The 26,356-nt window shown below is 39.9% G+C and overlaps 1 protein-coding gene across 1 annotated transcript in view; it reads right to left on the bottom strand.

Moving 5' to 3' along the window:
- LOC133559452 (inactive phospholipase D5-like) overlaps positions 1-23,534 on the bottom strand; it is a 136,988-nt gene extending 113,454 nt beyond the window's left edge. Inside the window, exon 1 of the mRNA XM_061911215.1 lies at positions 23,091-23,534. Coding sequence (XP_061767199.1) covers positions 23,091-23,252 — 162 coding nt within the window. The 5' untranslated portion in view covers positions 23,253-23,534. The remainder of the gene's footprint in view (positions 1-23,090) is intronic.
- Positions 23,535-26,356: the final 2,822 nt, after the last annotated feature.

Genomic DNA, 26,356 nt, shown 5'->3' with positions numbered 1-26,356 from the left:
CTATCTATCTATCTATCTATCTATCTATCTATCTATCTATCTATCTATCTATCTATCTATCTATCTATCTATCTATCTATCTATCTATCTATCTATCTATCTATCTACCTACTTTCTTCTTGTTTCCACCCTTCTTGTGTTCCTCCTCCTGTCTTCACTGGGTATGGTGTGTTTCGTCCACCTCTTTCTAACTCTCCCGCTTCCTCCATCCATCCCTCCTTCTTCCTCCCTCGCTCCCTCTTTTCCCTGCCACCCTACCTCCTCCATCCTCCTCGTCCCCCGTGTTAGAAAGCTCACATTTCTTGCTTCCTCCCTGATGGACACTGAAAGTGGGAGGGAAAGGGAGAATAAATAGAAGGTCCGGCTCTTGTCTCCTCTTATTCTATCCGCGTGTCTGTGTGTGTGTGTGTGTGTGTGTGTGTCCCCCCCCCCCCCACACACACACACACGTGCACGGGATACACTGGTTTTCGCTCAAGTGCTGTAGAATGGTGCAGTGAGGCAGTAACTCTTCAAGTGTTTTGTTTCACCCCAGCGTCATTTCTTGTATACAAAATAAAGCCACACCATTCTATGCTCCCTTCCCCTCTTCATAAAAGAGAGTGAAAGATGGCACATCATAGTGCGCTAATTGAGGGGAGGGGGTGGGGGGGTGTGTGTTATTTTTGAAATGGCACGTTGACGTGCAGATCCTGTGCAAATGCAGAGTGGTGTTGGATCTTTGCAGGTCTTGGCAACCCCTGCAAGAGTGCACTGCCGCATACACCCAAGCAGAGGGCGCCAGTGCAAAACACCAGCAGTGAATGCCTGTTGAGACGCTTTTTTTGTTGTTGTTGATAAAACAGTGACAGTTTGGTGGTTCCTTTAAGCCAGAGGTGTCAAACTTGTTTTCATATAGGGCCACGTTGCAAATATGGCCGAGATCAAAGGGCCACATTAAATGACGTGAGAGACCACGGTAACTGATGCGGGGAACCACGTTAAATGATGTGGGAGACCACATGAATAGCATGACGGACCATATTAAATGACATGGAAGACCACATTAAATGACGTGGCGGGCCACTTCAATTATGTGGCGAACCACGTTAAATGACGTGAAAGACCACATTGAGTGACGTGGCGGTCCACTATTAATGATGCGGAAAACCATGTTAAATGATGTGGAAGACCTCATTATATGGCATGACGGGCCACATTAAATGATGTGGAGGACCACGTCAAATGATGTGGAGGACCACACTAAATGGCATGACAGGCTATGTTAAATGATGTGGAAGACCACATTAAATGACCTGGCGGGCCACTTTAAATGATGTGTCGAATCACGTTCAATCAATCAATTAATCAATGTTTACTTATATAGCCCTAAATCACTAGTGTCTCAAAGGGCTGCACAAACCACCACGACATCCTCGGTAGGCCCACATAAGGGCAAGGAAAACTCACACCCAGTGGGACATCGGTGACAATAATGACCCAGTGGGACGTCGGTGACAATGATGACTATGAGAACCTTAGAGAGGAGGAAAGCAATGGATGTCGAGCGGGTCTAACATGATACTGTGAAAGTTCAATCCACAATGGATCCAACACAGTCGCGAGAGTCCAGTCCAAAGCGGATCCAACACAGCAGCGAGAGTCCCGTTCACAGCGGAGCCAGCAGGAAACCATCCCAAGCGGAGGCGGATCAGCAGCGCAGAGATGTCCCCAGCCGATACACAGGCAAGCAGTTCATGGCCACCGGAACGGACCGGACCCCCTCCACAAGGGAGAGTGGGACATAGAAGAAAAAGAAAAGAAACAGCAGATCAACTGGTCTAAAAAGGGAGTCTATTTAAAGGCTAGAGTATACAAATGAGTTTTAAGGTGAGACTTAAATGCTTCTACTGAGGTGGCATCTCGAACTGTTACCGGGAGGGCATTCCAGAGTACTGGAGCCCGAACGGAAAACGCTCTATAGCCCGCAGACTTTTTTTGGGCTTTGGGAATCACTAACAAGCCGGAGTCCTTTGAACGCAGATTTCTTGCCGGGACATATGGTGCAATACAATCGGCAAGATAGGATGGAGCTAGACCGTGTAGTATTTTATACGTAAGTAGTAAAACCTTAAAGTCACATCTTAAGTGCACAGGAAGCCAGTGCAGGTGAGCCAGTACAGGCGTAATGTGATCAAACTTTCTTGTTCTTGTCAAAAGTCTAGCAGCCGCATTTTGTACCAACTGTAATCTTTTAATGCTAGACATGGGGAGACCCGAAAATAATACGTTACAGTAGTCGAGGCGAGACGTAACAAACGCATGGATAATGATCTCGGCGTCTTTAGTGGACAGAATGGAGCGAATTTTAGCGATATTACGGAGATGAAAGAAGGCCGTTTTAGTAACGCTTTTAATGTGTGCCTCAAAGGAGAGAGTTGGGTCGAAGATAATACCCAGATTCTTTACCGTGTTGCCTTGTTTAATTGTTTGGTTGTCAAATGTTAGAGTTGTATTATTAAATAGAGTTCGGTGTCTAGCAGGACCGATAATCAGCATTTCCGTTTTTTTGGCGTTGAGTTGCAAAAAGTTAGCGGACATCCATTGTTTAATTTCATTAAGACACGCCTCCAGCTGACTACAATCCGGCGTGTTGGTCAGCTTTAGGGGCATGTAGAGTTGGGTGTCATCAGCATAACAGTGAAAGCTAACACCGTATTTGCGTATGATGTCACCTAGCGGCAGCATGTAGATGCTGAAGAGTGCAGGGCCAAGGACCGAACCCTGGGGAACTCCACACGTTATCTTAACGTAGTCCGAGGTCACATTGTTATGGGAGACACACTGCATCCTATCAGTAAGATAAGAGTTAAACCAAGACAGGGCTAAGTCTGACATACCAATTCGTGTTTTGATACGTTCTAATAAAATATTATGATCGACGGTATCGAAAGCAGCGCTAAGATCGAGGAGCAGCAACATAGATGACGCATCAGAATCCATCGTTAGCAATAGATCATTAGTCATTTTTGCGAGGGCTGTCTCCGTGGAGTGATTTGCCCTGAAACCGGATTGAAAGGTTTCACATAGATTGTTAGACGCTAAGTGTTCATTTAACTGCTCCGCAACAATTTTTTCAAGGATTTTTGAAATAAAGGGAAGGTGAGACACCGGTCGGTAGTTTACCATGAGGTCAGGATCGAGGTTAGGTCTTTTAAGAAGAGGATGAATAACCGCTTTTTTGAATGTTAGGGGAACAGTGCCCGAGGAGAGTGATAAGTTTATAATATTTAGCACTGATGGACCTAATAATACAAAGAGCTCCTTGATCAGTTTCCCAGGAAGAGGGTCAAGTAAACATGTTGTCTGTTTTATTCCATTTACACGTTGTAACAATTCCTCTAATGTTATTTCCTCAAAACGAGAGAAACTATTTTGGAGGGCAGTATCCGCCGTATATACCATCGTATCAGTGTTAATAGAACTCCGTTGTAGCTGGGACGCATTGTCTTTAATCTCCTTTCTAATGACTTCAATTTTCTTACTAAAGAATTGCATAAAGTCATCAGCTGAGTGAGTTGAGCTACTGGAAGGGGTCCCTTGTTGGGTTAGCGATGCTACCGTACTAAACAAAAATTTAGGATCGTTTTTATTACGGTGGATGATATTTGAGTAATATTTAGCTTTAGCTAAGGTAAGCATGCGTTTATAAGTTATTAAACCATCACTCCATGCTTGATGGTGCACCTCAAGTTTAGTCGTGCGCCATTTGCGTTCCAGCTTTCTACATAATAATTTCTGAGCTCTAGTTTCTTCTGTAAACCACGGGGTGCGCTTTTTTGGAGCCTTTTTTAACTTTAGCGGTGCTATGTTATCAATGGTTTCGCGCAGGGCGTCGTTAAAGTTGTTAGTGAGGTTATCAATAGAGCCCACATACTTTGGGAATGGTGCCATTACCGAGGGCAGTAGGTCAGCAAGAGTTGTCGTTGTGGCCGTATTAATGTTGCGGCTGCTATAGCAGTTATTATTATTATTAGTTTGACGAACATGCGTCTGAACCTCGAATTTTATAAGGTAATGATCGGACAATACTTTAGTATACGGGAGTATCGTAACTTTGGAGACGGTGATACCCCTGAGAAGCACTAGGTCTATCGTATTACCGTTGCGATGCGTGGGTTCATTTATTATTTGTGTGAGACCACAGCTATCAATTACAGTCTGGAGCGCTACGCACGGTGGGTCCGATGGGGTATTCATATGGATATTAAAGTCCCTCATTATGATTATATTATCGGCGTGTGTCACTAGATCAGCAACGAACTCTGAGAATTCATAGATAAAGTCCGAATAGGGCCCTGGGGGGCGGTAGATAACAGCCAGGTGTAGAGGCAGCGGTGTGGCAGACTTCATAGTAAGCACCTCAAACGATTTATATTTATTATTTATGTTAGGACTAAGGTTAAAGTTTTCGTTGTATATTAGTGCGACCCCCCCACCCCTTTTAAGCGGACGGGCAATATGCGCATGTGTAAAGTTAGGAGGACATGCCTCATTTAGCGCAAAAAAGTCGTTTGGTTTAAGCCAGGTTTCGCTGAGACCGATGACGTTAAGATTGTTGTCTCTGATAATATCATTAACTAACAACGTTTTAGGAGACAATGATCTTATGTTTAAAAAACCTATATTATAGGTAGTGGGCTGTTTTAGGGAGTTTTTGATCAAATTATCCGTAGTAGCAATATTAATAATGTTGTGTTTATTATGCCCAGTGCATTTAGTATAGTTACGACCATATCTAGGAATTGAAACGACAGGAATTTTCCGATTGTTTGATTGTTGCTTTGATAAACTGCACGCATCATGGTTAGCCACCTCAGTAACGGGGATTTTCCGATTGTTTGTTTGTTGCTTTGATAAACTGCACGCATCATAGTTAGCCACCTCAGTAAAACACATGTCCAACTCTGAAACACTCAAAGCAGAAAAAACGTGTTCTAATTTAACTGACTCCTTACCCAGACCAGTAGTCTCGCATTTTCCATTTAAATCCGTCTTTAGGATGGAGGGAAGTGGTGTTCTGTGGGGATTAGCCTTCTGCTTTGTTTTTAGCCCCGCTCGACATCCGCGTTTCCGATCACACCGCTGGCGTCTGCTCCGTAGACGGCCCCCGCTGCTACTAGACTCCCCTGCTTCACAGGCCGCTGGATGTAGCCGCCGACATATTCCCATGCTAGTTAGCACGTTTAGCACGCACGCGTCTATCAGTCCAAAACGGCCCGATATGTCCACATCCAGAAGTGTCTGGCGGTCGTACGTGATCACGGAGTGACCACGATGTGAGCCAGCCATAAAGTCTGTGGAATTGTCCGGTATTTCTGCCAAATGTTCCATCTTTAGCAAGAGTCCCTCGAGGACGCAGCCCGTCCGGGCGCCGCCATCTTGGAAGTGTTAAAATGAAGTGGAAGACCATATTGGATGACATGATGGGCCAGCTCAATTGATGTGTAAGGCCACTTTGAATGACATGACGGGCAATGTGAAATTATGTGGAAGACCATATTAAATGTGGTGGCAGACTACATCCAATGACGTGGAAGATCACATTGAATGGCATGGAAGACCGCATTAGAAGAAGTGGCGGGCCAAATTAAATGATTTGGCGAAACACATTAAATTGATGTGGAAGACCACACTAAATGTCGTGGAGATGTGGACGTGCAGATGCAGAGTGCTGTTGGATTTTTGCAAGTCTTGTCGATCCCTGTACTACCACGTAAAGCCCAGCAGAGGGCACAAGCGCAAAACACCAGCAGTGAATGCCTTTTTTTTTTTTGCTAAAACAATGACAGTGTGATTCCTTTAAGACAGAGGTGTCAAACTTCTTTTCATTTATGGCCACTTCAAAAATATGGCTGCACTTAAAGGGCATGACAGTCCACTATAAATGACGTTAAAAGTTTTTATTAGGTAAGTTAAATGATGAATGGATTATACTTGTAAAGCGCTTTTCTACCTTCAAGGTACTCAAAGCGCTTTGACACTATTTCCACAATCACCCTTTCACACACACATTCAAACACTGATGGGGGGAGCTGCCATGCAAGGCATTAACGTTGACCCATCAGGAGCAAGGGTGAAGTGTCTTGCTCAAGGGCACAACAGACGTGACTAGGATGGCGGAAAATTAGGAATTGAACCAGGAATACACAAGTTGCTGGCACGGCTGCTGTACCACCCAAGTCATGCTGTGGCGGGCCACAATAAATGATGCGGTGAACCACGTTAAATGATGTGCAAGACCACACTGAATGGCATGACGGGCTATATTAAATGATATGGAAGACCATATTAATGACGTGGCGGGCCACATTAAATTATGTGATGAACCACATTGAATTATGTGCAAACCACATCGAATGACATGGAAAACCCATGTAATGACGTGACGGGCCACAAAAATTGACGTGACAGACTACATCAAATGACGTGTAAGAGCACATTGAATGGCATGACGGGCTGCTTCGAATGATGTGCAAGATCAGGTTAAATTAAGTGGCGGACTACATCAAATGACGTGGAAGACCAAAAGGTCAAATGATATTATTTATCAACTCTTAGTATGTTTTATAAGTGTTCAATTCCGTCATTATGCTTCTACTTAATGATACATTATCAGACAATAACCAAACTGTTTGACTGAACATGTGTTTTCTAAAAAATTAATTTAAATACATAAATATTTTCCAGTCATAGTATTATAACACAAATCTCAGCTCTCCTTTGTTTTTGTCAAATTAATCATTGATTAATTAAATTACGATGTTAATTTTTTTTTCTGTTTGGGCTTTAAAAATGAAGCTGTTATCTCAAGCAGGAAAGAATTCTACTTAAGATTTAAAAAAAAAAAGTATTCTGTTAAATTTGCGCAAAACACGAATGTTGATTAATTAGTTTATCGTATATAATATTTGTAATAGGCCAAAACTTGCGCATCTAATCAGTGTGTATTATGTAACCCACAAAGGCCGGGCCTTCTAAAATGTCTTAGACAAACAAAGGCTACCCAAAGCTACATGTAGCTTTTTTTTTTTTAACGCCCAGCGGCACAATGATAAGCATTCTAATAATAACATGCTAGCTTTTTTGCTTATTTTGCAGGTACTGTATACACCGCAACTAAAAATATTCTGTTACTCGTTGAATGATACCTGTTGCTAACATTTGATTGCTATTTAGTAGGGGTGTAACGGTACACAAAAATTTCGGTTCGGTACGTACTTCGGTTTAGAGGTCACGGGTCGGTTCATTTTCGGTACAGTAAGAAAACAACACAATATACATTTTTTGGTTATTTATTTACCAAATTTGTAAACAATGGCATAACATACATATATATACACACAGGGTTAATGTGGTCAACATATATAAAATAAAAACTAATTAAGATAAGGCTCAGAATGATTTCTTAATAAAACCTTTCTACATTTAAAGTGATTTTAGCCTGGATAACTTGGCAGTGAGAGGATATATGGGCAAATTGTTTTTCCACCATAGAAGTGGGTCAAAATCTAGTTTTTAATGCAATACAGCAACCCCCTGCAACCCTGAACAGGACAAGCGGTAGAAAATGGATGAATAGATGGTCTTAAATCTGCTGCTATAAAAACATTTCTTATTGCTTCAGCCCTGCCTAACTCGCCGAGGAGAGGCTGCTTGAATGCGGTGGTGACGCTTCAAAGGAGTTAGCATGTTTTTATGTGTTGGCAGAAGCATACCCTACTGCTGCTGAACAATGTCAGCAAACCTCCGTCCTCCATTGTTGTATCACACCCCGCAGCCGAAGTGTTCCCAAACAGGAGATCTTAACGAGGCAGGAGGGTCTTCCAGCTCTGGCTCTTGGAAGTTGTCCTAGCTCGGTCGCTGCTAGCCTGCTGTGTGTTGTGCCTCGCTCTGCATTATTTACACAACCTGCGGTGCGCTACCTAATATGTCCGTGTGGAAACTCGTTTGGTACACCTCCGAACCGGACCGAAACCCCCCGTACCGAAACGGTTCAATACAAATACACGTACCGTTACACACCCACTATTTAGGTAATTTTGTAGGTACACACCTCAGTGATATTTTGGTACTTGATAATGTTAACGTCAGCAGACTAGTATTCTAAACAAATGTTTCAGGTACACACCTCAGAGTATTTTGGTTCTTGACACATATTACAGTTAGCATTTTAGCATGCTAATATTAGCAGCGTTTTTTTGTTTTTTTTAGCTAATTTTAACATCAGTGTCATATTTTTTGGTGTTACACTAATGCTAACAGTAAGCATGCTATTGTTGGCATACTACCGTCTGCATGATAGCTTTTTTTAAAGTTTATTTTGCTCGTATTTTTCTATTACCTGACACTATCTGGCCAGCGTGCTAACCGTTAGCATTTCAGTTTGGCCTGGGCTCTTAAGCCTTCACAAAAAATGTCAATCAAAATTGTATTTTCCCGTGGTTTGAAAAAATAATTATATATTGGTTTTGAAGTCTGACAAATCATCCTTTGATTTGTCAGACTGTGGCCCTCGGCGGAAAAAGTTTGGGCGATATAGCTCGGTTGGTAGAGTGGCCGTTTCAGCAACTTGAGGGTTACAGGTTCGATTCCCGCTTCCGCCATCCTAGTCACTGCCGTAGTGTCCTTGAGCAAGACACTTTACCCACCTAGTCCCAGTGCCCCCCACAGTGGTTTAAATGTAACATAGATCTTGGGTTTCACTATGTAAAGCGCTTTGAGTCACTAGAGAAAAGCGCTATATAAATATTAGTCACTTCACCCCTGTTATGGACAAACAAGAACACTTCACTCAACCTTTAGTATCGATAGTATAAATCTCCATCCATCCATCTATCCATTTTCTACCGCTTGTCCCTTTTTTGCGTCGCGGGGGGTGCTGGAGCCTATCTCAGCTGCATTCGGACAGAAGGCGGCGTACACCCTGGACAACTCGCCACCTCATCGCAGGGCCAACACAGATAGACAGACAACATTCACACTCACATTCACACACTAGGGCCAATTTAGTGTTGTCAATCAACCTATCCCCTGTTCCACCGTGCTGCCCAGTATAAAACTCATTACACACAAATAAAAAAGGCAAAAAAACAATGGGGTCCACTAGTGGTCCCTTAATTTTCTCCCCGGGAGCTTGTCGACCGTAGCGCTCACCCGTAAGTGCAAACATACCGGGTGTTTGCTCACACTGCCCCCTAGAGGACAAATAATGTTTTTTCTCTCTGCAAAACAATGAAAAACCCCCACACCGCGATGAAATATCCTTCCATCCATTTTCTACTGCTTGTCCCGTTCAGATAAGGCGAATTTTCCATCTCTCATCTCCAGTGTGAGGAGAAAGTGACTCACAGGGGTGCTTGTTTTCCCTCTCTTCTCCAAACAATATAAAAGCTGCCATAAATCTCCAATAAGTGCTGCAAACACAAGCGCTTGATGTAGCTGCTTGGCGAGGGAACAAGATGTGGGGCGATGTTAACTCTCCTCGCTTGCAGGAAGCCCAGTGAGGGCGAAGGATGGATTTACTGTACTGCTTGATCCAATTCAAGCTTTTATTACTGTAGCGGTGAGACATGTGGGCGGGGTGCCACAGAAATAGAGTTACATTTTTAACCTCCTGAGTCTTTGAGTGTTTTTACACATTTGAGAGGTACGCGTTCATCAGTTGTGGTTCATACTAAAGTATAAACGCCCCACATGGCGGCGCTGTTATCGACACTGTGAGTCGGAGTGACTTGAAATTTCTTACAAACCCCGTTTCCATATGAGTTGGGAAATTGTGATAGATGTAAATATAAACGGAATACAATGATTTGCAAATCATTTTCAACCCATATTCAACTGAATATGCTAAAAAGACAACATATTTGATGTTCAAACTGATAAACATTTTTATTTTTTTGTGCAAATAATCAATAATTAACTTTAGAATTTGATGCCAGCAACACGCGACAAAGAAGTTGGGAAAGGTGGCAATAGATACTGATAAAGTTGAGGAATGCTCATCAAAAACTTATTTGGAACATCCCACGGGTATGCAGACTAATTGGGAACAGGTGGGTGCCATGATTGGGTATAAAAGCGGCTTCCATGAAATGGTAAGTAATTCACAAACAAGGATGGGGTGAGGGTCACCAATTTGTAAGCAAATTGTCAAACAGTTTTAGAACAACATTTCTCAACGAGCTATTGCAAGGAATTTAGGGATTTTACCATCTACGGTCCATAAAATGATGAAAAGGTTCAGTGAATCTGGAGGAATCACTGCACCTAAGCGATGATATTACGGACCTTTGATCCCTCAGGCTGTACTGCATCAAAAACCGACATCAGTGTGTAAAGGATATCACCACATGGGCTAAGGAACACTTCATAAAACCACTGTCAGTAACTACAGTTGGTCGCTACATCTGTAAATGCAAGTTAAAACTCTGCTATTGAAAGCGAAAGCCATTTTTCAACAACACTCAGAAACGCAGTCGGCTTTGCTGGGCCCGAGCTCATCTTAGATGGACTGATGCAAAGCGGAAAAGTGTTCTGTGGTCTGACGAGTCCACGTTTCAAATTATATTTGGAAACTGTGGACGTGGTATCCTCCGGAACAAAGAGAAAAATAACCATTCGGATTGTTATAGGCGCAAAGTTCAAAAGCCAGCATCTGTGATGGTATGGGTGTGTATTAGTGCCAAAGGCATGGGTAACTTACACATCTGTGAAGGAACCATTAATGCTGAATGGTCCATACAGGTTTTGGAGCAACATATGTTGTCATCCGAGCAACGTTATCATGGACGCCCCTGCTTATTTCACAGCAAAACAATGCCAAGCCCCGTGTTACAACAGCATGGCTTTGTAGTAAAAGAGTGCGGGTACTTTACTGGCCCGCCTGCAGTCCAGACCTGTCTCCCATCGAAAATGTGTGAAGCATTATGAAGCGTAAAATACGACATTAAGACACCTCACTGTTGAATAACTTAAGCTGTACATCAAGCAAGAATTGTAAAGAATTCCACTTTCAAAGCTTCAACAAATAGTTTTCTCATTTCCCAAACGTTTATTGAGTGTTGTTTAAAGAAAAGGTGATGTAACACAGTAGTGAACATGCCCTTTCCCAACTATTTTAGCACGTGTTGCAGCCATGAAATTCAAAGTTAATTATTATTTGCAAAAAAAAAAAAAAGTTTATTAGTTTGAACATCAAATATCTTGTCTTTGTAGTGCATTCAATTGAACATGGGTTGAAAAGGATTTGCAAATCATTGTATTCCGTTTATATTTACATCCAACACAATTTCCCAACTCATATGGAAACGGGGTTTGTACATAGGGCACCACCATAACAACTTTAGGGGCTTGACATTCAAATTTGAGTTTGAAAAACATGGCCGCCATCAAGCAACATGTTTTTGCAGGACAGTATATCCGGGACTTTAATTTTTTTGCTCTATTTTTGTCCATACCTTTGTTTGTGTTACTCCGAATGGAATGATTTTTTTCAAAGATTTCTTTTTTTTTAGGTTTCAATTTCTTATTTTTTTAAAATTGAAATTGCAATTTTTTCTTCTATACCAGGGGTCCGAAAAGGTTTTGACTTGGGGGCCACATTGGTCTGTACATATATATATATATATATATATATATATATATATATATATATATATATATATATATATATATGCCCTGCGATGAGGTGGCGACTTGTCCAGCAGGGTGTACCCCGCCTTCCGCCTGATTGTAGCTGAGCTAGGCGCCAGCACCCCCCGCGACCCCAAAAGGGAATAAGCGGTAGAAAATGGATGGATGGATGGATATATATATATGTGTGTATATGTATGTATATGTATATAAATTTGTATATCTATATGTGTACTGTATATGTATACAGTATATGTATATATGTATACATATGTATGTATATATGTATATATATACATATACTGTATATATATATATATATATATATATATACATATATATATATATATATATATATATATATATATATATATATATATATATATATATATATATATATATATATATATATATATACATACTGCGATGAGGTGGCGACTTTTCCAGAGTGTACCCTGCCTCCCGCCCCAATCCAGCACCTTCCACGGCCCCAAAGGGAATAAGCGGTAGGAAATGGATCAATGGATCGATGGATGGATGGATTTTGTGGTAAACAAACATAGGGGGCGCCCAAAATGCCAAATGCCAAAAACACACACTAACATTTTTAACATACTAGATTACATTTTTCCAAATGATCTTCCTTTTTACGGCGAAAACAAAAAAATCACGATACTGTTCCTTACTGTTTTGATCAAATGTATGCGATGCCACTGACTCCACTGAGGAACAAACTGTGCAGATAGATCTTGGTTATTTGTAGACAGTTCTTTAGAATGTAACAGATTTCTATTACTTCTATGTCGATGTTTTTGTAGTTAAAGTATTTCCCTTTTGAAAAATAGAAAATATTGGTGTTGGCTGAAACAACAGGGCAGATGTATGCTCTGGCACAACCTGTTGCATTGGGGTATGTATTTGGCAGCTTGTAAAGTCATTTTATGTGACAGAGACATTTTTGTTTTTTATTTTATCTAAATTTAATTAAAAAATGTTTAATTTAATTTTTATTTTATTTTTATGATATATTTATTTTTCAATAATATTGTCTATCTGTGTTGGCCCTGCGATGAGGTGGCGACTTGTCCAGGATGTACCCCACCTTCTGCCCGATTGCAGCTGAGATAGGCTACAGCGCCCCCCGCGACCCCGAAGGGAATAAGCTGTAGAAAATAGGTGGATGGATGGATATTATTAATTTTACATACCGTATTTCCTTGAATCGCCGCAGGGCATATAGTATGCGCCTGCCTTGAATTACTGCCGGGTCAAACCCGCTTCCGAAAATAATTAGCGCATGCTTAGTATTACCGCCTGGTCAAACTCGCTACGTCACGAGTGACACTTCCCCTGTCATCATTTTCAAAATGGAGGAGGCTGATTTCAATACCGGTAATTTGAAAGCGCATAAAGGGAAGAAAATTAAGAGCTATTCAGTAGGATTTAAGGTCCAAGCTTACATCACACTCAAATGTTTACTGCATACCTTTGGTAAGTGCCGGAGTGAGAAGAGTTTTTAAAATAATTAGCGCATGATTACTTTTACCGCATGCCTTTGGTAAGCGCAGGAGTGAGACGAGGTTTTAAAATAATTAGTGCCCTGGCGGCAATTCAAGGAAATACGGTAGTTTTAAAAACGTCATCGATATGGATATGTACGTGTTAGAGATGAGCGGTTTGCGGTCTCATCCGCGGAGACCGCGGGTCGGGCGGGTGACATAACGAAAAAATAGATTTTAAATTGATTCGGGAAGGTGGCGGTTGAACCATTTGGAAATATTTCATATACATGGTTCAGGGATCGGTAACCTTTACCGTTCAAAGAGCCATTTTGGACCCGTGTCACAAAGTGAAGAAGACAATAGGAGACGTAAACATTCTCAAAAATGTCTGCCGACAGTCACCCAGTTAATAATTATTAGGGCGTGCTCTGACACCTTCTACAACATGCACAATACACTTGCCAATCCAGCAATAGGCATACTGGGTGATACAGAGTACACTAATGGTTGTGATATAAACAATTTTAACACTCTTACTAATATGCGCCACGCTGTGAAGCCACACCAAACAAGAATGACAAACACATTTCAGGAGAACATCCTCACAGTAACACAACATAAACGCAACACAACAAATAACCAGAATCCTTTGCATCCATGACACTTCCTGACTATATTATACACCCCGCTAGCAGCAAATCCCGCCACCCCCAAACCCCCCGTGCGTCGGTAAGGTGGGCGGGGTTGGGGGCGCAGGGGTGTAAAATATAGTCAAGAAGTGTCATGGATGCAAAGGATTCTGAGTATTTGTTGTGTTGCGTTTATGTTGTGTTACTGGGAGGATGTTGTCCCGAAATGTGTTTGTCATTCTTGTTTAGTGTGGCTTCACAGCGTGGCGCATATTAGTAAGAGTGTTAAAATTGTTTATATCACAACCATCAGTGTACTCTGTATCACCCAGTATGCCTTTCAATCTTGTACGTGTGTTTGAGGAAGCTGCATACAGCATGTTGCTGGACTGGCATACGGTTTGCACATGATGTAGAAGGTGTCAAAGGCAATGACTTCACAGCACACCCTTTTTCTCGTTATCTGGATGAGCATCATCGGATGTTCGCGAGAACGTTAGAGGCTCCCATTGCCTTCTTTACTTTGTGACACGGGTCAAACTAGCTCTTTAAGTGGTAAAGGTCACCGACTCCGGATATATAACAACGGGCGGGTGGCGGGCGGTTGCGGTCCTGATAAAATATTGGTTCGGGTGGATGGCGGGTGGATGACGACTTTAGTAATGCGGTTGCGGATGATATAATTGCCTATCCGCGCATCTCTAAGCTAGCATGTCTACCACAACAAATAGGGGGACTGTCTCAATATTTGAGCAGTTAATTCCATGCACTTGTTCTGTGACGTCACTTTACAAGAAGACACGACAGACTGCAAAAGGCTTAGGCATCCTGCAGCAGCCACTCAGTAATGAAATAAAATGATGCTCGTCCTTCCAAGGAGCTGAAAGCGATCCGAGTGCAATGCATGCTTTGTGCCAAGAGTCTGCAGACGAGATACCTCTGAGTCATTTTCTTGAGCAGCTTCTATAGAGGAAGGACACCTTGATATAAATATAGCATATTACTAGATTTACAGAAGCACTGCCAATAGCCACAAGGATACTTCTTAGGGATAGCGAGACAGCGCCGTGAACTTTCCATGTCAGGAAATCGATACAACACATGTTTAAGAGTTGAGATGCAGGAGATGGATGAAAAGGTTCATTTATTCGATAAGGAAATGGCCACTTACAGTGACGGGAAGATGGGTCTTTATCAGGGTTAAGACGGAAATATTTAATGTTATACTGAAATGCATGCTATTTTTTATATTTTGTGTTTATACTATATTCAAATGTCTAATTGTTGTATTAAACTTAAATGTGTAATTCTAATAATATACTCAAATGTCTAAATGCAATATTCAATTCAAATGTATGTATTTCTTATTTTAATATTATTTTGAAATGTTTAATTCCAGTGTTTTATTTAAATGTCTAATTGTATTACTATACTCAAATGTCTAATTGTAATTTTACAGTCGAATGTATACTTTTGATATAATGTCTAATTTTATTGATTTATTCAAATGTTTATTTGTATTATTACACTCAATGGTACATTTTAATGTTCTATTTAAATATGTAATTTGAATATTTCCTCAAATGTCTAACTCTTATATTATACTCAAATGTTTATTTCTGAAATTATAGTTTAATGTCTATTTTTAATATTCTATATACAATTTCAACATTGTGTTGAAATGTACGTTATTGCTTTATTCAAATGTCTAATTTTATTCTTATACTAAAATGTATGATTTAAATATGTTATTCTAATAATATAGTTGTAATAATATGTTATTAATAATACAGTTTTTAATAATATAATAAAATTGTATTAATAGTATAGTTTTTAATATGTTATTTTAATAATATACCGTATTTCCTTGAATTGCTGCCAGGGTGCTAATTAATTTAAAACCTCTTCTCACTCCGGCGCTTACCAAAGGCATGCGGATAAGTTAGCATGCGCTAATTATTTTAAAACCTCTTCTCACTCCGGCACTTACCAAAGGCATGCAGTAAAAATTTAAGTGTGATGTTAAGCTTGGATCTTAAATCCTACTGAATTGCTCTTAATCTTTTTCCCTTTATGCGATTTCAAATTACCGGTATTGTAATCAGCCTTCTCCATTTTGAAAATGATAACAGGGGAAGTGTCACTAGTGACGTCACGAGTTTTACCAGGCAGTAATACTAAGCATGCGCTAATTATTTTGCGAAGCTAGTTTGACCCGACAGTAATTCAAGGCAGGCGCATACTATATGCCCTGCGGCAATTCAAGGAAATACGGTAGTTTTAATAATATAGTCAAGTGTATATTTTAATACTTTATTTAAATTTCTATTTTTTATATTATAGTCAAATGTGTCATTTTAATTTACTCAATAATTTCATTATTATACTCAAAAGTGTAATTTTAGTTTTGTATTCAAATTTAAATTTTTAATATCATTCTCAAATGTAGAATTTAACATAATACAGTTTAATATTAGATTCAAATGTGTTATTTATTATACTGAAAGTTTTGTTTTATAAGACTGAAATGCGTAATTGTAATACTAAACTGGAATATATGATTTTAATATTGTATTAACATTTATAATTTTAACCATGTATTGGAATGCATAATTGTAACAATATACTCAAATGTGGGAGTTTATTTTTTTAAATACTCAAAAAGTGTAATATGAATGGACCTCGGCTGGTAAATGTTGAGGTGGATTGGAACTTGATCTGCACTATCCAGAAAAAAGACAGCACTTTGGACAGAAAAACATGATTTTCCTGAAACTTTTTTTTTTTTCTTTAATTACTTGTGTGCTTGGTTGTGGTTGATGGTGAAAAGGTGCAAACGCAGATACAACCCAAGACAATTATTGAGATTTAAAGCTCTACTACAATCTGCCTTACATACAATCATCCTCAGTTTAATTAGCCACTCATATGTTTCATTATGACCATGTGTGTGCTTATTAAACTGCCACAAATGTAATTGGTAGGTAACCCCGAAAGGGAATAAGCGGTAGAAGATGGATGGATGGATACAGTAAATGCTCCTTCCTAGCTATTAAGGTTTGGCTATGGCTCCCTCTGCTGGGCTAGATGTCATAACTCCTCATTTTAGATATACAAAAAGAACTAATTTGCACAACATTAGCAGCCTATTTTACCCTACGTGATTTAGGAGTGTTTTTAAAAGTGTGATACTGCAAGCTATTAAGTGTTTATTGTAGCTTACAGAACATAATGTAACACTATTCCATCCAGAAGCAATCTCCAGACATGCACGCTGATTGGCTACAAGCGTGACTTCAATGGGAAGCCATTTATTGGATCCATTCTAAAAATACAATACAACTACAATATTAAATAAAAGAGCAAAAGTTGAGAAAAAGAGACAAATGTATGATTTAATGAGAAGACGCTCCTAATTACTAGAAAAACACTTGGAATCCATTTAAAATAACCTGAATCCAAATGATGAACTGGATCAGCCCCAAAATCTAATCTTGTTCCTAATTCCATCAAAATACAATTTAAAATTCAAAATTCACCAATAACTTTTTCAGTTAGGCTGCTAACTAACTAACTAACTAACTAACTAACTAACTAACTAACTAACTAATTAACTAACTAACTAACTAACTAACTAACTAACTAACTAACTAACTTACTCATTCTAGAGTGATTGCCTTGGCATGGAAGTTAGCATCCATCTACAAATCTTCAATTTTGTGCAGGTGGTAAATGTATTATTATCAATATTATTAATATTAAATTAATATTAAATGTTTATATTTACTTTTTTTTATTGATTCCAAAAAATACTTAAACATGTACATTTTAAAAAAAAAATATTCAATATGTTGTATTAATGTTATGATGTTATTATTGTTATTAATATTGGTTAATATTGTGAAGCGGTTATGTAATCGTTTGTCTGTCTTTAAGTCAGTCAGTCAGTTACTAAGCTACATGACTCAAAGTTTTGGGCGGATTTTCATGAAACGTTTGGGAAATGGGTGAGTTATTTTATTTTGGGGCTGATGCGGATCATTTTACATTACCCAGGACCTCCCCAGGCTAAATTGGGGCGCTGAGCAGATTTTATTTGGAGCCCCCCATCTCCTCCATTAGAAAACATTCTCACACTTTTGTTGTATTTGCTATACTTTTCAATTCAAACTTGAATTTAATTTGTTTAAAATTATTCAATATGTATTTTTTGGTAGACAATAATCGTTTTAACATCATTAATAAACATCATATGAACCTTCCTGACTCAACTCCAAACATGATTCGAAAAAAACAACAACCCAAAGCTGCGTGCATCATCGGAGCAATTGAGAGTACAGTAATTTCGGGACTATAAACCGCTACTTTTCCAAATGCTGCGGCTAATTTATGGATTTTTCTGGTTTCGCAATCTTCACATGCCGCCAATAAATTTAGCCTCGTCACATCCAACCAATTACTTTTCCAAATGGGTCACGGTGGACCAATGACATTGTTCACAATAAATCAAATGCACTCATTTGATTATTTAGTCAGCCATTTAGCGCATTATGGACTCACCCTCATCATGGAGAAGAAACAACAAAATACACGTGACGCAGCCCCAAAGCCAAAAACGGTCGACTCGTCCTTGGAAAAAGGAAACAGCCGCCGCACTGTCAATGTAACAATAAACGGTATAATGACAATTTGCCACATTTTAAATAAATACATTGTAAAACCATGATTGATAACACTTTGATTAATTCACAGAGCAGTGACACAGATTATTTATTGGAAATGTAAGGTAGTGCGAGCTCTCTTAAATGCTAACGTGAAAACAATAAAACATTAACGTCTTTCTCCATTATAAAAACATCATTCCCCAATCTAATCCAATATAAAAACATTACTGTCCAAGCAACTGAGATATTCAATCGTGTACTTTAAACCTCCAGAGATTGATCGATACTCGTTGCATTATGACAACAGAAAGTGAATTTGCGTGATGGCACATAAACCAGCTGTAAGGCACCCAACACACTTTTTTTTCTTTATCATTAAAAAAAACCACTAAAACTTTTAACAAATTAGAATGGAAATAGAAAGAAGATGAAAAAATTCAACAATCAAATAAAAACAATAAGGCTCTTAAGTAGCCAGAACAATAATAATAATTAAACAGATTTATTTTGCCAGTGAAATAAATTGTGTGGTTATTTGTTATATATTTAAAAAATAAAATTAAACTTCATCATAAGTGTTTGAGTACTTTTTGAGGACTTTTAAAAATACAGTGATAATGATAAGTGTGATAATTTTGGTGACATTAACCGTTAAACCAAACTATCATATTGTTACATCTCTGCGCCACACAGAACAAAAGTCCACCACTATTTTTCTAACCATAGCTAGACTTTCTGGCAGAGAAGAAGTCTAGCAAAACTCCTAGCCATTATGGACAATACCTCCCACCCACTACACTCGGACCTTGTGGAGAGAATGAGCACGTTCACTGGAAGGCTCAGACTATCAAAAGCCGAAAGCCATCTCTATAATGCATATGTTCCTTGACTGCACTTAAATGTAGAATATATGTAGAATATATTTATATTATTCATATATTATATATACAGGATATTATATATATTATATTATGTATTATTATCATTTTTTATTGTGAGCAAACTGTGGTGCTGAATTAAATAAAGTACATTCTATTCTACGTTCTATTCTATTCTAAGTACAGTAGATGGCAGTATTGTCCTGTTTAAGAGTGTCACAAGTTCACAACATTGGAGCTTACGGCAGACCAACTGCTTTACGGTAGACGAAAATGTGACTGCTGTTGTTATGTGTTATTACCGGGCTGGGAGGACTTTAATGAAACTGCCTAACAATAAACCCACATAAGAAACCAACAACTCGCCCTCGATCATTCTACAGTTATAACGTCATTGGGCAGACACTCTCTTTATACTGTGGGAAAGCGGACGTGAAAACAGAGTGTCGACACGCCACTCAGGTCCGATTAGATCCAACCGAAACTCCACCTCGTCCACCAGCTCGGGCTCCTTCCCCCGAGCAAGGTGACGTTCCACAACCCAAGACCCAGCTTCTGTAGCCGATGATCGAACCACCAAGGGCTCCCGTATTCAGCTGCCGCCTAGCTCTCACTGAACCCAACCTCTAACCCCACTCCTTTTAGTGGTGAGCGCATTGGAGGGGGGACCCAAGTTGCCTCTTTGGGCAATCAGGCACTCGCCATAGAGCCTCACCTCCGGGCTGTAAAGACTAGGACTGTGGTGTGGTTTGTTTTCCCGTGGTGCAAAGTGATTGGACCGGACACGACGTGAAGGTAATGACATGTTTTGATTTTACTATAAACAGGAACAAACAAAAGGCGCTCTCAGTGGAGGTTAAAAACTTGGCTATGAAAACAAAAACTTGCACTAAGCAAAACTATGGACATAAAACAAAACTTGCACTATGGCATGAAAAACGAAAAACTTACTTGGAACCAGAAAGGAACATGGATCATCGGCATGGATAACAAGGGTGTGTCGAAGGTGAGTAGAAGGTGATGTCGCCAGGCTGATTGCCTGGCAACTACAGGCTTAAATACTGGTGCTGTTCATATTATTAGAATATCATGAAAAAGTTGATTTATTTCAGTAATTATATTCAGAACTTGAAACTTACATATTATATAAATTCATTACACACATAGTGATATATTTGAAATGTTTATTTCTTTAAATGTTCATGATTAGTACTGACAATTACTGAAAATCCCAAATTCAGTATCTCAGAAAATTTGAATATTAGTTACGACTAGTACCAAAAAATATTTTTTAGAAATGTGGGCCAACTGAAAAGTATGAACTTGGAAAGTTTCAACATGTACGGCAATCAATACTTAGTTGGAGCTCCTTTTGCCTGAATTGCTGCAGCAATACGGCGTGGCATGGAGTCCACCAGTCTGTTGCACTCCTCAGGTGTTATGAGAGCCCAGGTTGCTTTAATAGTGGCCTTCAGCTCTTCAGCATTGTTGGGTCTGGCAGCTCCCATCTTCCGCTTCACAATACCCCATAGGTTTTCTATGGGGTTAAGGTCAGGTGAGTTTGCAGGCCAATCAAGAACAGGGATACCATGGTCCTTAAACCAGGTACTGGTAGATTTGGCACTGTGTGCAGGTGCCAAGTCATGTTGGAAAATGAAATCTTCACCTCCATAAAATTGGTCCGCGGCAGGCAGCATAAAGTGTTCTAAAACTTCCTGGTAGACTGCTGCATTGACCCTAGACCTCAGGAAACACAGTGGACCAACACCAGCAGATAACATGGCACCCCAGACCATTACCGATTGTGGAAATTTGACACTGGACTTCAGGCAATGTGGATTCTGTGCCTCTCCTGTCTTCTTCCAGACTCTGGGACCTTGATTTCCAAAGGAGATACAAAATTTACTTTCATCTGAAAACATAACTTTGGACCACTCAGCAGCAGCCCAGTCCTTTTTGTCTTGAGCCCAGGCGAGACGCCTTTGACGTTGTCTCTTATTTAATAGTGGCTTTACACAATGAATGCGACAGCTGAAGCCCATATCTTGCATACGTCGGTGCGTGGTGGTTCTTGAAGCACTGACTCCAGCTGCAGTCCACTCTTTGTGGATCTCCCCCACATTTTTGAATCGGTTTTGTTTGACAATCCTCTCCAGGGCGCGGTTATCCCTCTTGCTTGTACACTTTTTTCTACCACATCTTTGTCTTCCCTTCGCCTCTCTATTAATGTGCTTGGACACAGAGCTCTGGGAACATCCAACCTCTTTGGCAATGACCTTTTGTGTCTTGCCCTCCTTCTTTAAAGTATCAATGGTCATCTTTTGGACAGTTGTCAAGTCAGCAGTCTTCCCCATGATTGTGTGTCATACAGAATCAAAACAAGAGACCATTTAAAGGCTTTTCCAGGTGTCTTCAATATCTGACCTTTTAACCATATTCTAATTTTCTGAGATGTTGAATTTAGGGTTTTCATTGGTTGTCAGCTATAATCATCTCCTTTTTGGCAAAAAAACACTTGAAATGTATCAGTCTGTTTGGAATGAATGTATACATTCTACAAGTTTGACTTTCTAAATGGAATTAATGAAATAAATCAACTTTTTCATGATATTCTAATAATATGACCAGCACCTGTAGGTGCAGTGATTAACAGGTGCATGAGTCCAAATGAACCAGGTGCGTGACATGACAGGTGAAAACTAATTGGTAGTCATGGTGACAAAAACAAACAAGAGTGCACAATGACAGGAACTAATGGAGTCACATTCTCACTTTGGCCCTTTGAGTGAAAATGTTTGGCTTCTATTCTAAAAGCAGGGATTCACTGAACGTTCGGACAATCTGATCTTCTAATTTAATTTTGTTGGAAGTTTTAGATAAAAAGCTTAAAAAAGATGCTACTTCATTTGTTTTTTATGTTTTGGTACACATTGCTGTTCATTACTCGTGATTGTTTCACCCAAGTAAATACCCATCATCTTTCATTTTAGAACATAATTAGTTATTAGTGTCTGGGAGGGCCCTCAGACGATGGAAATAAACAGTCAAGTAATGGAGAATCCATACAAATATAATTACCCGTGCAATTTGAGCACACTTGAGCCGCAGTTATTACGCTGCTATTGTGCAGGGAATTGCAATAAATCACATCAACAGGCGGACTTCCTGTTGAGCTTTGGTTTTCTTCTGGAAATAGTTTTTCCTTACACTTTGCTAGTCCCTTCCAACATGACCACTTGTACAGTTTGTTCCATCTGGCTGTTAGTATGATAAAACCAACGGAGATGTCTGCAACGCATCATGCCAGTGCCAAGCTTTGTAAGATAATTGCATGTGTAGAGATGGGGGACCTATAAACACAACGCCCTCAGCAGCGCTTTAATATCTTCAAGTAATACATCCATGCTTTGGAGACTGGCTTGTAGAAAAGATGGCAAATTCATCACCATAACTCCCTGGATCAAACACCTTCAGCATTAAATATTAAACACAAACTCCATTATTGTCTTGTTCTACCCCACCTGCAGGCAGGCAGTCTATTGCTGGCATTGTTTACCTTATCAGACCTGAAAGACCACCAACATGCAGGAAAACATGAATGTGTGGAAATGTTTGAAATCTTATCCAAACGTTCTCAGCAAATCACTCTGAATAAGACGTCAATGCATCAATTTTCCAAAATAGTGGAGAAATAGTGAGAAGCATGTACAAAATAAGCAATGTTCTTCTATGTCCGTCACTTACATGTTCTAGTTTGTCTCTCTTTCGCAGCCACACGCTGGCTGAGTAGTCTTGCTGCTGCACGGCTGAAATGATGCTACTGGCAGTGGCCGGGGTTCCCAACCCGAAGCCCTTCAGGTCCTGCAGGCCGACCACCGGCGGCCCTCGTTTGCCTCGCAGATCCATGCTTTATCTGGATGCTCCTGGTCTCACGGGAGTCAATAAGGTAGACTTCTGATTTTGGCATTACTGCCCTTTTGGTTTCTTCCATGCATTTCAGAAGTCTGAGGTTTAAATACAAATCCGGTAGTTAGTACTTGGTAGTAATTGTGTATCCTTCATCCAGCTGTGGTCGTGTCTTCGTGGAGGAGGACTGAGCACTTGTTAGTCTGGACCAGTCTGGGTTTTTTAGACGAGCACAGCAGCAGCTTCATCACTCTGATGAAGTTCCAACGAGGCATCCCCAGTGTGAGGCTGAGGGAGGGGTGAGATCAGGTGGAAGGGTGGAGAGAGAGAGAGAGAGAGAGAGAGAGAGAGAAAGTGCTAGAAATTGAGCGAGTGCCAGTTCAATTGATGGCCTCCCAAGTGCCAACTCTTTGCCTGTTCATTTTTTAATCTGTCTTTTTTTAATCAATTATAGAACTTTTTTCAAAATGTTGGAAATTACTGCAATATTTCCTCTACTCTTTTTTTCCAAACATTTTAAATTAATTACAATTGTGTTTAAAGTGGAACTATGATGATTTTAATCTACATTTGAAGCATTCCCGTGTGGTCTAGATCAGGGATCTGCAACCCGCGGCTCTTCTGACTCCTTTTTGGGACTCCCTCAGATTTTGTGTATCCCTGGAGTAGTTTTGTCCCGATACCAATCTTTTGGTACTGGTACCGGTACCAAAATTATTTCAATACTTTTAGGTACTTTTCTAAATAAAGGGGACCATAAAAAATTGCATTATTGGCTTTATTTCAACGAAAAAATCTTACGCTACATTAAACATATGTTTCTTATTGCAAGTTTGTCCTTTAAATAAAATAGTGAACATTAGGGGTGTAACGATACGTGTATTTGTGTTGAACCGTTTCGGTCCGGGGTGTACCGAACGAGTTTCTAAGCCAAAGTCTTAACAAGCTGCTTTGCTTCTTCTGCCTCTTGTCCCACTCATACAACCATCTGATTGGTTACATATATAGAGGTAACAGCCAATCAGCAGTGCGTATTCAGAGCGCATGTAGTAAATGCTTCAGCGTTGAGCAGATAGGTGTTTAGCAGGTGAGCATAAGGCAGCGTACTCTTCCCAAATGATAATAAACACCTCCCAGTCAACTATTACTAACATCACTGTGAGCCCGCTGACCTTCTAGAAACTTAAACTGCAGCTCAGGTCGCTCGCTAATTAGAATGTAGCGTAACGTTAGCTAATTTTGCGGTGTGTGCGTGTGTGTGTGTGTGCATTTGAGTGTGTGTGTGTGTGTGTGTGTGTGTGTGTGTGTGTGTGTGTGGGCGTGTTTTACGGACAGAAAAGCTTTGAATGGCAGGGTCCCTGCTATCACATGTTGATAAAATTATAACATTTACATAATAAAAATCAACTACAGGCTTCCCAAATGCTGTGATAAATTAAGCATGATGAGTTGACTTGAACGTTTTTAATGTTGCACTTTTTATATGTAGAAGAAAAGTTTTGTCATTTTATTTAATCTGAGCAACAATTTGAGGCAGTTAAATGTTGATTAACGTGGGCAGAATTATTATAATGCTCCCAATGTTAAAAGGATAAAGCCATTGTTCATAAATTAAGTAAATAAATAACCAAAAAATGTATATTTTTTTGTTTTCTTACTGTACCAAAAATGAACCGAACCGTGCCCTCTAAACCGAGGTACAAACCAAACCGAAATTTTTGTGTGACCGTTACACCCCTAGTGAACATACAAGACAACTTATCTTTTAGTAGTAATTAAGCAAGCAAATACTCCTAATTTAGCTGCTGGCTTATGCAGTAACATATTGTGTCGTTTTCCATTCTGTCACACCCATGGGATCAGATTTTGTTTTTGTCATGTTTGGTTTTGTTTTTTGGACACTCGGTTCCTGTTCCTGCACTTCCTTGTTTTGTTTGTTACCATGCCAACTCGTTGATTTTCACCTTGCCCTCATTTATCATACAAACAGCCAGATGGAACAGTTCTCACACCTGTTTGTAATTATCATGTTCAATATTTAAACCTGTAGTTGCCAGGTGGTCAGCCTGGCGAATTTTCATATTCCTCAACTGCCTTCATGCCATGCCATCGTATTATCGTTCTGTCCATGCCACGTAAGTTTTTGTGTTTTTTTAGGTCACAGTTATTGAGTTTTGTGTTTCATGCCTTTGTGCTATTTTTTGTTTTCAGTAGTCTAGTTTGTTCCCTGCCCTCGTGCGCGCCTTTTGTTTGCTTCCTTTATTTGTAGTTTGTTAGTATAAATAAAAGTGTACTTACATTCACGTCTCGCTCGTGCCAATTTTCCTTTGCATTGAGAAAACAAACTATCCCATTGTCCAAGTCGTGACACATTCCATTATTTTGTCAAAATTATTAAGGACAAGTAGTACAAAATGAATTATTATTCTGTTGTGGGGCGAGGGGGGTTGCGTACCGGTAATTTTCAGAGGCGGTATAGTACCGAATATGTTACGGCGCTTGCCATGAAGGCGTGATGTGTATTTCAGGTCTTGTCATCCTCGTCCGGACAGAAGGGTGACACTGCAGTGCGGCTGGATCAAAAGGGACATCAGAGATGCTTTACTGAACTAAAAGTTGTTTTATTTAAAGCGAGCGTCATAATTTACAGAACTGCCGTTCCTGGAGAAGGTCTAGTCAAAAAATGTGTCTCTCCTAACTTCATTATTTTACTTTAGAAGCTAACTGTTAATGGCCACTGCAGTCTTAGTACCATAGTATATTTGTTCATCCTATGGTCACATATAGAGGCGGGTTGTCTATGTCAGCACCGGAAGTCGTAAAATCAGCTGTTCACCTGGCAGGTTTTTAGGGGGTTGAATAGAGAAGTCCTTCTTTAGCTGCCGTCTTCTTTTATCATATATTTGTAACAGCACGGGCTCAAACCCGCTTTTCTTCTGCAACCTGGTCTGCCAGCAACTGTGCTGGCAGCTCGTCAGGACACGTCCCTGCTCACGCTGGGCGCTTCACGCCCACGCACCGGCAAAGCTGCAGACAATCTTCTATCGGCGCACCTGGTTCTAATCAAGACAAGCAGCATAAAGACCATCCTGACCATAAAAGGG

This window comes from Nerophis ophidion, linkage group LG09 (genome assembly GCF_033978795.1).
Source record: "Nerophis ophidion isolate RoL-2023_Sa linkage group LG09, RoL_Noph_v1.0, whole genome shotgun sequence".
Classification (NCBI taxonomy): domain Eukaryota; kingdom Metazoa; phylum Chordata; class Actinopteri; order Syngnathiformes; family Syngnathidae; genus Nerophis; species Nerophis ophidion.
Note: the sequence above shows the minus strand (reverse complement) of the source record. Positions and strands in the feature narration are given on the sequence as shown.